The 16,769-nt window shown below is 38.3% G+C and overlaps 1 protein-coding gene across 1 annotated transcript in view; it reads left to right on the forward strand.

Moving 5' to 3' along the window:
• The window catches only part of GMDS (GDP-mannose 4,6-dehydratase), a 416,345-nt gene that overhangs the window by 192,016 nt on the left and 207,560 nt on the right, over window positions 1–16,769 (forward strand). The window contains exon 7 of the mRNA XM_082044403.1: window positions 144–271. Within this exon, the coding sequence (XP_081900529.1) occupies window positions 144–271 (128 nt within the window). The remainder of the gene's footprint in view (window positions 1–143; window positions 272–16,769) is intronic.

Here is a 16,769-nt window from a genome sequence, read left to right on the forward strand (position 1 = left end):
TTAAAAGATGGAGTGGTTCTAGGTGGTGTGGGGGAAGTGAATAAAAACTGAAAATACCAGGTACTGAGCTACACAAAGTGTTTCTTGTGACCAGTTATCTGCCACTGTGACTGTGCTGATACTACCTTTTCTTTCTGTTCCAGGAGCTAACTTTGTTACTCGAAAAATTAGCCGATCGGTAGCAAAGATTCACCTCGGACAGCTGGATTGTTTCAGCCTGGGCAATCTGGATGCTAAGAGAGACTGGGGACATGCCAGGGACTATGTTGAGGTAAGCTATAGACCTTTTTTAAATTTGTCTTCATGGTGGGGAAAAATGCTTATTGCTGTAACTTCAGGTCAGGGTCCATGGAGAGCCATCTCAGGATGTTTTTACCTATTGAGGCCTGTTAATTTTATCTTGCTCTTGATTTCAGACTAGGGAATTTAGTAACATAGCAGTCTACACCATGCATGACCTGAACAGAAAAATAAATCTTTGGGTTTACATTCCTTGACTAAATTCCTTGGGGGAGGGGGCTGAATATAAAGTGGATCTATTTTTGAGTATTTCTCCTATTGTTTTTGATAAACTATATGACCAATACTAAGATTGAAGCAAGATGCAATATGACATGAAGTCAGAGATCCTGCTGGAGGTTGGTGGCCTTTATTAAAATGGGTCAAGAATTATGTATATATTAATGATCCAAAGGTCTATCTGATTATACGTTGGAAAGAAGCATTACAACATAGTTGTGATGGCAGGTATTGCAAAGAATGTGTCTTCATCTAGTGTTTGAAATCTTTTTGTAGTCAGGATTTGTTTCTAATTTTATTCTATGAATCTACTTAAGCAGACAAACAAACAATACCCCTGTATTGTATTACAAGGAGACATGAATGACCATGTAGGAAATATTGTCTTTTCCCCAGGAGACTTTTGTCCCCATTTTGGTACTTAAAGATTTCCTGTGGTCATTGGACTATTTCTGTCTTTTAATAATTCCTTGCTGGGAAACCGGATTTGGCTCCACATTCATTGATGCAGTTTAAAAAGATGATGACTGTTTGTTTTGGTTTTCTATATTACAAAGTAAGAAGTATTTCAGTAGGAAAAAGTCTGATTTGAGATTTTTATCATAAGTTGGGATTTAAAAGGTAAAATAGAAGCTGAACTCTCAAATCTTTTTTACAGCTAAAAAGAAACAGCAAGAAAACAAAATCATAACACTGCAATATAAACTTCTGTTCTGGATGATATTTTAAAAAGTAAACAACTATATTGCATTAGCATCGAAAGGATTACAGCAAGTAAGCAAAGGAGGTGATTACTCATAGCTGGCTATAAGTAAAGTTGACTTTTGGTTCTGTGGTGCATTTGCATGTAAGGTGGTAAGGGCACCATGGATGTCATGACTATGCCTCCATGACCATTGTTTTATATTTGTGGCTACGACATTAGTGGAAACAGTTAAGCCAGTAAACTATCCCAATCATCTTTTTTAATGGATGAAACTATAGTCAATAGTGTTGATAAAGTCAGTTACCCAGTCTCAACTGAAAGGAAGTAAAAGATAAGCCAAACAGAATGATCAGTTACATGAATGTAATGAGCATAATTGGCTAACAGGCATTGGATATTCTATAATACTTCAGCTATCTTGTTCCGAGACAACTTGCACGAGATCATAAATAATGGGATGAATTCTGATGTCTTTTTCCAGAAGTTAAATCCAGAATAACCTTCTTGTGCCTAGTGGGTCAGACCCTTATCCAGGGTTCAAACCTTTAAAAACAAAAAAGGAAATGAGAACAGATCTTTCCAGAAGAATGACTGGATTTCAAGGCCTTTGGCCTCCAGAAGGAATGTAGTTGTCCAAGGTCTACAGCACAAACACATGTTTGTTGTGTAAGTAGCATTCCAGACCTTTCAGTTTTGGGCCTGTCCCAAAATCTTCTGGAAAGAATTCTTCACTAAAATATAGTTCCTCTTGAGTATTTCTCATCCTTGAGAGGTACCCTGTCACATAATGAGAGAGTCATTATCAATTCTCTAATTCCCTGAATATCATGGAACTGTGGTTACAGGCAGCCTTCTAATGGCTAAAAAATAGAGTAAGTTTAAACTGGAAATAAACAATTATTTGAGGCTTTAATGGGCTGGAAAGTAGAGCTTAGAGATTTAACATTGTTCAAATAAATACATAGTACGTTAGAAAGCATGATCGTATTTACAAGCATTTGGGGAGCTTCCTTAAGCATATGGCTGAACACATAAGGATATGTCTTATCCTCTCCATATGTACTTTTAAATCCCATCGATGTTAATACAAGTAACACATGTGCGTATAAACTAGATCGTGTACTGTGTTTTCTTTCTCCTTATTTCCTTATTAGGGATAATAATAAAACCATAAATACATTCCTTTCTGTTGTTTTATAAAACATTATGGGTCAATTCCTGATCTCATAAAAGCTGGTGACCAAACTCCCATTGACTTTGTGGAGCGATCATATCTTGTGCATATTGAGTGGAGGATGTCTGGTGGTTACAAAGCACAAGCAGAAGTCAGGACTCTTGAGCTTTGATCACATGCGTTCATCTGACTGCCACAATGATTTTGGGCAAATGCTTCTGTACACAGTAAAGCATGGAAGTGCATGCACACTGAAGCACATAGGTGCCCACCAAGGGATGGGTTGCCAGCGTGCTCAGTGTTAGCTGTGTGTTGAGGCCAGCTTTAGTAGCAGATGATTCAGAAGTTTGATGTTTGAACATAGGTTCATATCAGAAGAGAGCAGTTGGAGTATGTGTTTGATTAGGTTTTTGAGCTCGGACTTGAACTGCCACCTTCAGGAAGTGAAAATTTGGTACAGCGGCATTATGCTGGGGAATGAAAACCGGGAAGTCTAACTCACTAGAAGGAAAGGTTTCCATTCAGCGTTTGCAGAGAACAAAATAGAAATAAGTAGGCAGTGAAAATTTTTTGGGTGGAGGATTATTACTTTTATGCTAAAATTATATTAGTAATCTTAACATTTTTGCAGAATTTGCTGCTGCCTCTTACTCCCCCTTTCTCCATTTTTACTGCACTATTATCTAGCACAAGCCTTATGAGATGGTATTAGAGGTGACTGTAAATGCCACTGAGTTGGAAGAGGAGAAACAGCGCTATTGATATATGAATCTTCTGTGTGCTATTTTGTTTTGTGATGGTGCTTTATGCCTTTTATTTGTTGCAGAAAGTTTTAGTAAACCATCTGCTAGATATTTTCAAATATTAGTACAATATCAGGCTATAACAGTCTGACTAATTTCTATGCCATTTATAAAACACAAGCCACCATACAAATTTCCTCAAACACTCATACGAGAGTCTTATTTCAAATATGTGTAGAGTCTCAGAAGCATTTAACTTGAACCATTAAAAAGATGTGCATTAATACATCACTAGTGTTTTGTGCTTTTTTGTTTGGTTGATTGGGATTTTTTTGTCTTTGTTTGTTTTCTGTTGTTGTTTGTTTTTTTTTGTCTTTGTTTTTACATCTTTGTTTTTTCATTTCCTGCATATTAAATATTGCAAATGAAGTCGTGAAGGTACACATGCAACTGAAACCTTCAAGTAGTGCTCTTGAGGAAGTAACCGACACATTTATTTGTAAAGTTATGAGGAAATAGCTAACAAATAGGACATAGTCATGTCGAAAAGTGGCTCTGGGTAGAGAGCAAGTTTGCTTTTATTAAGGTTCATCAGCTGAGGCTTTTTCCTCCTTTCCTTCTGTCTCCTTTTTACCATCCACTGATGCTCAGGTTGCCTCTGCAGTTGCACTGCCTGCACCTCAGTGTTGTGCAGAAAGCAGAAATATGAGAAGGGGAACTGCTGCTCCACTGAAGTTTTAACTGTGTCTGTTCAACAAATCACCAGTGTATTGGCATAATATATACTTGTTAGTTATTGTGGGACACCATAGATGCAGCACTGAAGAATGCTGTGAAAAACCTGTCAATGTATACCTTAAGAAAGAAAAGTCCAAGGTAACAGTTTTAATAGCCTTTAAGAATTCATACAGATCAGAAATATTTTCTTTTGCCTACAATAGAAATCCACTTAATTCAAGCAATAGTTACAGAGGACTCATGACTGGTTCAAATTCAATTAATTCATGAATTCATGGTGAAATCAAGAACCACTGCAATGTATGGCAATTAGCTTCCATTAATTTATATTTAAATATTTTTTTTTTTAAAGAGAACAGTTTATAAATAATATAGTAAGTTATTGTACAGTCCAACCAAACACATTAAGAAACTGTTTAAAGAGATGTTCCATCTTTTTTTTTTTTTTTAACCGATACTGATTCTTACTTTGTGAAAAAAGTGCACAAGAAAATGTGCAGTCATTTTTACTGTCTTAAAACATTTTACACATGTTTAAGTTGAGACAGTAAAATCTAATCTACAGTAATATCTTCTGCATTTAAATCTCCAGTCAGCATCACCTGGTCTTTTATTCCTGATTCTTCTATTTACCATATTTTTAGGTAGCGCCTGACCCTCAGAGACAGCTGCTACCATTTCTGTTGTGAGAAATCCCTTCTTCTATGTTTGTGTATATGTTTAACTATGAAAACTCCTGCCAGACAGAATTATTTAAAATTTTACTTTACTCTTGTGCATAAGTAAAGTATTCAGCCAGCAAGACTGTTCATAAAGGAATTTCTAGTTTTGCTTTGTCGTTTTCTTGAATTGTGAAGGATGTCTGGTCTTTTGAAATGTATTTTACCTTAGTCTGATGAGACTTGATTTTTTTTTTTGACACATCCTTTTATCAGCCCAGTGGAATACTTGCTTGTGAGAGTCTTGCTTTGTTTGAGGATTGTCGCTTATAAAAGGAAGGTCAGTTATATCTGTATGTGTAACTATCAATACCTTGCATTAGTTCTGAGATTGACTCATGAACTTAAAGGCATGCTTTTAAATGAGGATTACCCTTTTGTTATGGACTGAAGAGAAGAATGTTTTCTTCCTTATTACTGCTTATTTTCACTTAGTGTCACTTCTAACAGAAGTTAAGAAATAATTTTAAACTCTCAGTACTGGACTTTGAGAATGTAGGTAAAGTTTTCTGAGCCATTCAGGTGCTCAAGAGTATTTTATGTATTTCAGAATGACAACCTTTTTGTTCCATCAGGTTGCTTGAGCTGGCATAATTATTTGCTCTATTAAGCCAAATTGATTTTAAAATTATATCCAACCTGCTCTGATATGGCGATCAACTGAACTGATTATCCTGTTGCTTAGACTTCTTGAGTTTTAGAAATAGTTGCAATTCATACCAGAGTAATGCACGGTCATCTTAATTTCACTTATGTAGATAATGTCTGCATTAAAGAGAAGCAAAACAAAGTTCTTTGTGGCTTTTGGTTATAAATCTCCAGTAATGCTCAAGTTTGTTAATAATGTGACTCTAAACAACTTCAGCATAAGTGGGAAAATTCAAGCATGCTTTAAACACATGCACTCACACACTCTCCACCTGTGTATGTGTGTGTGTGTGAATGTATATACGTTTCTGTAGATGCATGGATTGTTTTGTGGAAAATAGTTTTGATTTCAAGTATTTTAAGAGGTGTACTATGTGCTATTTTCTTTTAAATTTGGCATGATTGCCGGTAAGAGATTGAACAAGAAACAACATGTTACAGTAGACATGAATGTTCTCCATATTTAAAACATGAAAATTAGGAAAGAAAAGGTTGTAATTACAATGTGTAGGTGTTTTGTCTAATGCACATCATATGATATGGATTTCCAGCAGCAGTACCTACTTTAAATGTTGCTGTCAGAACTTTTCCTTTCAGAAAACTATCCTGATCTATTTCAGAACTACAGCACCATTTCTTCTTTTTAATTTTATTGCAGACATTTTTTTGTGAGTGGAAAATAACTGTAAAAAAGATTTTTTGTCTTATTTACATAAATTTTCCTTTAGCTTTTTTTTTCACCACTTTTGTGTTTGACCTATCAGTGTTTTTAGTCTTTACAAAGCCAAAAAAGTGCTTCCCTCAGCAAAACCATCTGGTTTAGTTTCCTGTGCCTCAACAATGATATGTCTATTATTATCAAGGCCACCCCAGTGGTTTTCTAAGTAGTCTTGTTACAGTGGTGGTCTTACAATTCAATTGGAGTGATGGAAAGGTTAGAATAAGGCTTCTTTGAAGTATAAGGTTTCCAGATTGATAAATTATGTATTGTTGTTTTATTTTTGAGACTGATCTATTATGCCATTGAAGCTTGAATACAGTATCTATTCAAATAACACAACTACAAGAGTCCTCCTGACAAATTCTTCTTTAGCAGTGTATTCTTCTCATGGAATACCAAATTAAGACACTTTTCAGAAGTAACCTTAAATGCATGCTGTTTTCTTATTAGTTTGGTTTTCCACTCTGTCAATGTGTAGAAGAACAAGTAAAATTGTGACAGAGTCCATGTATTGGAGCTATACATATACTTGTGATGGGATCAAAAGTAAACATATGGGTGCCAGCAGAGAGACTATAAAACGCAGTATATATACTGTCATTGCAGTATCATGTCAGTGCATGCTGCAGGACAATGTTTACTCATTAGCAAGTGGCAAAATAGTACCAGGGTGAAAACAAACCAGACTTTAAAAAAAACTATCTGTTCCACCTTCCAGTTAGTCTTGTGGTGGTTTTGACTCGGGGCAGTTGCAGATGAGACTGTGGGAAAGAGATGAATCTCACGACGGAGATGGGATTGCCTGGACCCAGGTAGCAAGGACACCAGACAGCCCGCTTGAGACTGCAGCTGCACCTGGAGGGAAACCACTGCCCCGTCATGGGAGGGAGCATGTTCACCATAAATCATCACCAAATTTAACAGAAAGGTTTCACAAGTCTCTCTTGAGTTTATGTAAACCATGATTTTTTTTTTTTTTTTTTCCCATTTTAGCCCACACAAAACTTACGAATTGGGCAAGTTCAGGGCAAATTTGATGGAAATGTTCACATAAACATTCTCTGGCCCTCTGAATGCAAAATTTCAAATACTTACTATACAACAAGGAAACTGTTGAGTAGATGGAAAAAAGTGCTGAGGTTCATGGTGGAATTAATACATATGAAATGTATTATTTAATCAGCTGAATAATTTCAACTGACATTTTTCCTTCCTTTCTTTGCTCTTTTCCTTATCACAAGTATCATGAGTAGGGAAAAAAAAAAAAAAAAACAAACAAAAAAACCAAACAAAAAACAAAACAACAACAAAAACATAAACAATCAAACAAAACCACAACAGGTGTGTCTGCCTTTGAACTCAGAAATTTTTTATTCAGTCAGATGATATTTGGCAACATTTTAAAGAACAGCAAGCAGCGTCTTTTATTGGTAAATGTTAGGCAACATTAATAACAGGTACTGCTACAAGCCCCACCTGTAATAACCCAGATAGTTTCTCTTTATTAAATAATCTATTATGTACGGATTTATTTGAATCTTGGAGTAATGCACCACATTCTGAGAAAGCTGTATAACACAATTGATTTTAATTTTAATAAGGGGAAAAATCCCTTAAAATAGATCATTAAAATTTAATGAGGACATTTTTAAAACCCATAATCATTCAATTTACACTGGAAGTCAAAAATAGTTAAGGGTATTGTTATGTCTGTATGGTAACATCTTCACTATACAGTAATTGTTTTCATTTGAAATGAAGCCAGTAAAACATCGTGGGCAGTGCATTCCCAGAACCAAAGATTATAGCCCTCCAACAATTTCAGGTCATTCCACTGAAAGAAGATATATTTCAGAAGATAAATTAAAATGTCAGGGCTCATTATTATTGTACTCTAACTGTTAATATTCTGTGTATTATTAAGAAGACTGGTTATCAGCAGAGTGACTGTTCTTTCCTGATCAAGGTATGGAAAAAAGCACTGTTTTTTGATTGTTTGAGTGGGAAACATTCCCCAAACCCACAGGGTGCACTTAATATGCCACTTCTAGTTGTAGCAGAAATACTTGAATTTTAGCTGTAGGTGTTTTTGGATGAAGCCTTGACCTAACAACCAACATAAATGGTCCAAAGATAGAGCAGCTGAACTTTCCAGTTGGCCGCCTTTGGCCGACATTAAGCTTTCCCTTGGGATGGTTGACTTGGTTACCAGGTTAAGTATGTAAAGAAAGATTATTGCTGTCATGAGCTCAACTCCTCTTTCTCTTCCCCTCAAAATCCATGTGATTTCTGCAAAAAGAGCAATTGTTTCCTCAGGAGTATGAGAAGCATTACATTTGCAAGGTAGGTGAGCAATGTTGGTGCTTTCTTATCCCCCATCCACAGTCAGCTCAGCAGTGTGGCTGGGATGGATTTGCCTGCAGCTATGGAAGAGGCAAATGGAGTGAACAGTGGATCCCTGCCATTATCCTGTGCCTGCAGCTTACATGAGGGCTGTGCAAAACAGCTGGTGGTTCCCTCAGACCCCCCCAGTGCCACCTCCTCTGTGCAGCCCAAGGCTGAGTGGTGCAGGGGAGCCCAGCAGCTGTCCTTATCCACAGGCTGTGCTGATACACAGTGCAATTCCTGATGCTAGAAAGCTTGGTGGTCATTTTATTGTTGCTACTGAAATAAGGATTTTGGTGGAGTTTAAGTGAGTGGGCCCATGTATCTGCTTTCTACATTTTCTGTTGTGCAGTGGGATTAAAGGATGTCTGCTATTGGATTTGAGGAAGCAAAATCAGGGAATCGCTAACTATTCATATGAAATGTTGCCTGTCTGCAAGGACAAATTGCTAGGTTGTTTTTTTTTTTTGTAGAGTTGAATGCAGTTTAGGCACATTTTTGCTTAGTCTAGCCTCTCCTGTTCAACAACATGAGAATAACAGGGCAAAGTCAACCTTTTGACATCTTAAAGAGCCGTGACCTCCAGCTAGGAGCCCCTGCTGTGAGCCGTTCCCCAAACTACTGGGTCCTGAGGAGTGCTGGGAGTGTTGAGCCGACTTCTCATTGTACCAATGTTACTTACATTCAGGTTGTTCTTCTACTACAAGAACAGGCACTATTATGAAAATATTTATTCTCTAACTTTGCTCTTAATAACAAGCTTTGTACTTTTTAGAAGCTGTTATTTCTAGTGCTAGTTGTGTGCTGTCATTTCTTGATCTGCAAATGGGTTTGGTTTTTTTTTTGTTGTGTTTTGTTTGTTTGTTTGTTTTTTAAATAGCAGAAGAGGTTTTCTTTCTTCTAAGTGTACTTTACAGATTTCGTTAAGGAGCGGCAAATTGCATTATTAGAGGATTGGCTACCTTAATCTCTAACAAGTGAGATGTTGCTCTATACTAAAACTGTTTATCAAGGCAACCCTGATGCTATAATACCAGACACACATTTCTTTTGACATAATGAAAACTTGGTACAAATCGTACAATCTTTCTGCAGTCTGCCTTATTTTACAAGAAAAAGTAATGCTTTGTGTTACTAATGCAGTATTTTTTCCTCATGCAATACAGACATATTTTCCCCCTCACCATTAATTTATTATGCTGCATTTATTTCCAGACAAACCTTCCTTTTTCATGTCTGGTGGGAATTTCTCTCTTCCTCTGAGGTGTTTTAAATTCATCAAGCATCAGGTTTTTAATATATCATATTCATTTTAAAGGGGAAATAATTGACAAGGGAAAAATATTTTAAGTATACCCTTTCCATTTTATTGCCAGTATTATTACTGATGTCCAAGGTAGATATATATTAAAAATACTACCATTGTAGAACTGTTCATCTTCCAAATTAAAAGAGGATCTCAGATTATTGGAAAGGTATCAGAAGGCATGAGATGGGATGGTCTGTAGGCTATGTGACAGATGTACTTTTCCTCCTGTATTTCGCACTGGTCGGGCCGCATTTCAAATCCTGTGTTCAGTTTTGGGCCCCTCATCATAAAATAGACATTGAGGTGCTGTAGAGAGTGCAGAGGAGGGCAACAAAGCTGGTAAGGGGCCTGAAGCACAAGTCTGATGAGGAGCGGCTGAGGGAACTGGGGCTGTTTAGCCTGGAGAAAAGGAGGCTGAGGGGAGACCTTTTAGTGCTCTACAACTATCTGATAGGAGATTGTAGCATGGAGGGTGTTGGTCTCTTCTCCTGAGTAGCAAGTGATAGGACAAGAGGAAATGGCCTCAAGTTGCAGCAGGAGAGGTTTAGGTTGGATATTAGGAAAAACTTCACCGAAAGGATTGTCAGGCACTGGAACAGGCTGCCCAGGAAAGTGGTTGAATCACTATCCCTGGAGGTGTTTAGAACCCATGTAGATGAGATTGTTAGAGTCATGTTTTAGTGACAGTGTTAGGTTAATGGTTGGATTCAATGATCTTGAGGGTCTCTTCCAACCAAAATTATTCTATGATTCTAAGATGTGGTAGGTCTGTCTCCTGACAAGGGAAAGCCCAAGAGGTGCTTGACTGCTGCTGGGCACTGTGCCTCTCACAACCATCATCTCCTGGTTGCCAGCAGCCTTGCTTTCAAACACCAGTGCCAAGAGGAGGTTGTGTTGTAAGCGCCACATTCAAGCTGCACCCAAGGAAGTCACCATTGCTCCTATTTGTACATGTTCCATTTATATGTTTATTGGATGTCTTATTTCAGCCCATAATACCTTGCAAACTACTTCCAGTGACTTCCATGCCATAACTGTGGCATGCATTGCTGGAATGTGGCTTTTTGAATGAGTTGTACTGGCAGCAGAAATGATACTGCTTTGCAAGGAAGAGCCTGCCTTGGGGCAGGACCCAGCTGTGCTCTGCTTTCCAGGGATGCCAAGGTGGAGCACAAAGGAGCTTGTCTTCTGAGGAGCTTTTCCAGGCTAGCTGTGCTATCCGGCGCATCATCTCTAGAAGATTTTGTTTTTCTTTTTAAAGTATTTGAAGACCAGGTGAGTAGCAATTTAGAACTGATGTTGGTTGGAGGTTTGTACAAATTCTTATGGTCCCAGCACACTTAATGTAAAACTTCATATAATGTATAGCATTTTAATGGAATCTTACAAATATGAGTGCTAAGAAAACATTTTTTAAAATACTGTGTTTGACCAGATAGTGATAAATGCTGAGAACACACGCATGAAGTGCACAAGCCCCAAGGGGGCTGTGCTTTCCCTCCTTGCCCTCCTGGGAAGCCTGAGGGTGGACCATGCTGCTGGAATTCTTTTGGAGTGAAACCTTGTTCTAATAATACGATTATTGACTTTGGTGGGACTTGACTTCACCCATTGCATCTTACATTTATGCATGGAGAGGTGGAGGATGGCAGAAGATAAAGAGGCTCTGTGCCCACATAAAGTTACTCAGTACACCTGTGATAGGGACAGCCAAAATTTGGCTCTAAAAATGACCTCAGGAGACATTAAAATTCCATTTAATGTGTTACCAATATAAACAGGAAGTGTAATAAAGAGTTTTCACCTAGCCCACTCTGTGTCAGTTTTCAGCCTCAAGTATGAGAGAATGATGAAATTGGTGCACAACTGCCCACTCCTTGTAATTAAGTAAATTGGACTTTCTTTAAAGAAGGTTTTTTTGTTGCTGATTTTCACAAGGTCACATCTAAATAAGGTCAGTGTAAAACCAGCAGGCACGTGTGTAAAAGTGTAGCTGGAAGAAGAACAAGCTTGAGTAAAAAGTTCACCCAAAATGAAAGTAAATTAATCATCATTGTTGCTACATTCATTTAGGAGTGATTACAGAAAATAATGTTAAATAATAGCAGAATTATGCATATTTGACATTTGCCTTTAAAATGCACTATGTGGTAAAGAGAAACAAGCCTCAGTTCCCTTGGTTTAATTTATTCATATGAGGTTTCTTAACAAATTGTGTAATTAAATTGCATGCTGATGGTAGGCATTTAGTTGCACTGATTTATAGCAGTCTGATCATTTAAATACAATGTTTCATAAATATTTCAAGTCACAGAAAAAATCCAAATTCTGAAAACACTATCTTAACAATGTCTTAAATAGTTTTTTATGTTCTGGAGTTGTTTGTAAAACAGTTGACTCCTAACTAAGCTGATAGTTTTATTAGTTGTATCATAAAGTTATCCATTTTGCCTTGATATAAGGTTTCACTGGGATGCTGGTTCATATAAAGTTTCTTTCACTGAAACAGCCTACTTATTTATAACTGCAAATTCTGGCTGGGTTGGTATTAGAAAGTTCTGCTGACGCGTACAGTGTTATCCCACTTTCTTGGAAGGAAAAAAATCACACAAACTTTTATATTTCGTGAAGGCAGATAAAGGCTAGAAAATAAAACTGCTTGTAAACAAGAGTAAAATGGTGGTGTTCAGGCTCAGTATAAAAGCTAGCATCTGGAATCCCACCCACAATCAACTCTGTAGCAGCTAGAAGCAGCACTGTGTGGCAGAGAAAAACAAATTTATACACAAGAGGAGCACAGCTGATGGTGATACGCTGCATCCTCGTATGGGGGGATTGTGGGGGCAATACAGGATGAGGATTAAGACCCTGGTTGATAAGTGTATGCTATGTTCTCATCCCCTGCTTAATTCTGTCTGTGAGAGAAGCCTGAAATTCTCCAACCTGAGTGACACACCAAAAAAAAAACCAAACCAACAAAAAAACCCAAAAAACAGCAACGACAAAAACATAGAAAATAGCAAATATTTGTGTTAGATTTTGATGATTTGTTTTCTTACAGAGTGAAGAGAGGTGAGGGAAAGATGTATTCAGTAGAAAACTTTGACTTGAGAATTGTCCTTAACACTAGTTTGACTTCTGTTCCTGAAGCTAAGAGGGACTGATTTCCTAGGATCTCATCTATTGGCCTTTGAATATTCTGCATTTCTGCAGAATTAGTGATTTTGTATTGTGCACAGGAAGCCAGCTCAACCTGCCCACCCAAATAGGGAACAATACAGGATGCCTGTATAGCCTACCAGCACAGATAGGCCTACCACATCTAAAATAAATGCAACTTTTTTACTGATGATAAAACTAGTCAATGTGATATGGATTAGACTGAGAACACCCATGTAATTTCTTCTCAATTAGAAGAAAATCCAAGTCATTTTAAGTCAGATGGTGATTAAAATCCTACTGCCTTGCCTGCATGTGCACGTATGGCTTATCCTTCTGTCTTATGTTACAGGGAATAACAAGAGGGCAAAGATTTGTCATCCCAAGGCTTCATGTGGGGACTATCGAGGTATCATCTGAGGTGTTACGGAAGTGGTAATAGCAATGGGTGTCAACTCATCTACAAAAACATCCTTTCTGCTCGAGGTTCGATAGGCAGTGGAGCCTGATAGGTGTCAACAAATAAAAATTGCCAGTTTGTTTAGACTAAAAGTTTTTTGCTTCTCAGTTGCTGAGCTTCACTCTCCTCTTTTGATAGAGCCATAAATCCTCTAGTTCCCATAGTTAGAATGGGGAGAAAAAAAAACCAACAAAATCTGAATTTCCATTGGTGAAAAGAAAGTACGAGGGAAGGAGAAATCAGGGTATTTGATTTTTTTTTCTACAAAAGCTGTTAAAGGAAAACAATAAAAGTACTTGTTTTCATTAGAATTTTTAAGATATCGAGTTTCTTTGCATGTTCACACAATAGAAATTAATTGGAAGTAGCTACAGTAGTATTCAGAATAAACTTGCCAAGTCATCTGTCCAACAGAATTTGAATTAAAACAGAACCTAAGAGAGTAAGCCTGCCCATAGAAACAATAAAGCTTTATAACTTAAGCAGATTGGATTTGTTATGCAGTGGCTTCTATTATTGTGATGTTTGTTGCTTTATTTAGATTAATAGTTTGGCTCCGGTTATCTTTGTTCTCACTGTCCAGAAGACTTGGCACACTGTATGCTGTGCACAGTACAGTTAGAGAGGGAGACCTGCAAAAGGACATCCACCCAAGGCAAGTTGGCAGACAATAGCAGAACATCCTTTTCATTGAAAGCGGCTCATCAGGAAAGCATTGGTCCTGCTTCTCTGTATTTAGCTGAATGCAGATGAGAGGCATGATTAACACTAATGAGTGACCAGGGATTTATTGTTTACTTAGAGATAAGGCATAAGCTTCCTTTGTTGGCACTTTCTGCCAAATAGTTTGATCCTAGTTCACTAAGCCTTTTATTATTTGTTGGGTTTTTTTGGTTTTTGGTTTGTTTTTTTTTTTATAGTGGCAGTTGTTGTTGCTTTAAGTGATTTCTTTCACCAATATCTTATCATCACTTGGGCTTTTTTTTTGTTTTAATTTTATTGCAAATGGTCTGAGCTGTTTGTCATTTGGGCCACAGTACTCTGGAGGTCCTTTACGTGCATCACTTGCTCTGCATCCAACAGTGCTTTTTCTGTTCAGTGCTTGCCCTCCTCCCCAAAGCTGAAATAAATCAAAGTAGGTCGAGACTCAGTCGCAATAAATCAAGATCTGTCCAAAACTGGAGCCTGCCCAGTCAAAATGTCATAGCTCGGCTTTCACTGAGGATTAATTAAAGGCCTGATATAAAGCCCAGATGTGCTTCAGGAGAGTAGCAAACTGCCTGGTGGTGGCTATACTAAAAACCAAGTCTCCCCATGAATCTGCCCACCCAAGAACATGGAGGAGGAGAAGGCTGAGGAAAAGAGAAGAAGGGAGGGGAGGAAAGAAGTAAACTGAATCAAGCATGATTTTATAGCATCTACGGTGGCAGAAAACAAGACAAGCTCTATGCTAGAGCACCTCTAAAAAAAATACAAAGCAGGCGTGTGTGTATTTCTAACAGCAGCAGAGAACATAATTGTTAAAATGTTCAACATTAATCGGGAGTGGGATAAAACTAGCATAGTGAGTGAACTTTTGCACTTTTTATGGTCAAAATATATATATATGTGGTATGCCCAGTGACTGAGTTTTCTCAGTGCCTGTTTTACATTAAATTCCTGAAAGTCGTCTTGACTAAAATAGTTTAGCTGAAGATTTCTGAGGCTCTGATAGGGACAGATATGGAAACACACATGTGTCTAAATTCAGAATATTTGAATATAAATATGTAAAAACAATTAAATTGCATGCTTCTTGCATTATGTGTGGCCTTTGTAAAAATCCAACTTCATTTCCAGAGATACAGTGATTTAATTGAACAGTGTGCATAGAAAACATTTTAAATTTTGTGTCCTTTAAAAAAGTTATGAGCACTGAAAGAGTGTTGCAGTTCAGTTGTGGGACATGGTATATGGCTACGATAACTCTCTTTTGTGGGCGTAGAAGTACAATTGAAATTAAATAATTTGCCTGAATAAGATTAATCCAAAATTTATTGTCATAATTGGTTTCAGTTTCTTTGAATTTGTTATGTGTCAGTAATGAGTATGTGTATGTGCTCTGATGAGATGCGGTGTTAAAATTTCATAGACCGGGATGAGTGGTTCTGGGATGTCAGGCTCTTCAGTCTGTTGTGGTGACAGATGTGTGGTGAATCACTACATGTATTGCAGTCAGTTGTGATACTCTGAATATTCCTAGCCATGGGATGCCTCTGCTCAGAATAAATGAGGGCCACCTTGCAAAGCAGGCAGAAAAGGAGAAGATAAGGAGCTGGACAAGAGAGGTAGATTAATGTCTTATTTCCACAAAATGCGAGCCACGAGCATAACAGTTCTTCTGTTAAGGCCCCAAGAAGGTGTGCTGAAAGCTGGGGTTTGAGGGAGGTTTAGTGGCAGGCTTCACAGTGCTTCTGTGCCTTGTCCTTGTTGCACATTGTAGGTGTGTGTTTGTGCCACCTTGGAAAAGCACAACCGTGACCAGCCCTGGCTGTAGCACAGATGTCAGATGGCTGGCAAGTAATAGCTTTTGCTCTTCAGCAGGCCGTCCTCCTGAGCAGTGAGGAGAAACCCAGTGATCATGATGCCTTTCCTCTGCAGATTCATTGTGCCTCAAGAAAACTTGCAACACTGGTTGTATGCACACTCTTCCGTAGTTCACCAAGGGACAGCTTGTGTTAAGTTCTCTTGTGCATGGTCCTGTCTCTGAAGGAGTCTTTCAACATTATTCTAGTCACCTTCAAGCTCTCTGGTAATATCTCAAGACTTTTGGCACAGCCTCTTTGTGTTTTCTGCACAGTCCTGACTTTGAGACATTCTCCATTTTCCTCATCAGACTTCGCCTACACTGTCCGCCTCATACCCTGCTTCTTCCCATAGCAGTTCCTTCTTTTTATTTCTTTTTTCTCCCATGGCCCCAGATGAATGTTGCTTCATATCTTTGATGTGTTCTCCATACCTGTTTTAGATGGCAAATTCTTCATTATTTCACTGCTGTTGCTGCTATTATTGCTACTAGTTACAGGTGCTAAAAGAATAAACACACCAGGACTTTTTTAACTGGTGACTTCTCTGATGCCAGAGAGAGCTGAGGAGAAGGTCCCTGTCATGTTGCAGTGGTTTTTGGTGTCAGGGAGCAGCAGGAACAGGGCTGCACCAGGATTGGGACAGTCTGTGTGCTGACAGTGACCCCAGCACAGGCAGTACCCTCACCAACCAAGGCACAGTCCTGCAGCATCTGAGCTGGATGGGCAGAACTGGGTGTGGGTGGCAAGGTCCCATCAACAGCTCCACCCAAAGTGAGGTAATTAATCGGGTCTGGAGTCCATCCAGGTGGTCTGGTCAGGAGCAAAAGAAGGGGTTGGGGATGATTCAAGTGAACCAATGAGTGAGCCAGGACAGCAGGGGACAGGGTGGGACGAAAGGATGCCTACAGCACAGGTCAGGCA

Source organism: Streptopelia decaocto (genome assembly GCF_964273445.1).
Source record: "Streptopelia decaocto genome assembly, chromosome: 2".
Lineage (NCBI taxonomy): Eukaryota > Metazoa > Chordata > Aves > Columbiformes > Columbidae > Streptopelia > Streptopelia decaocto.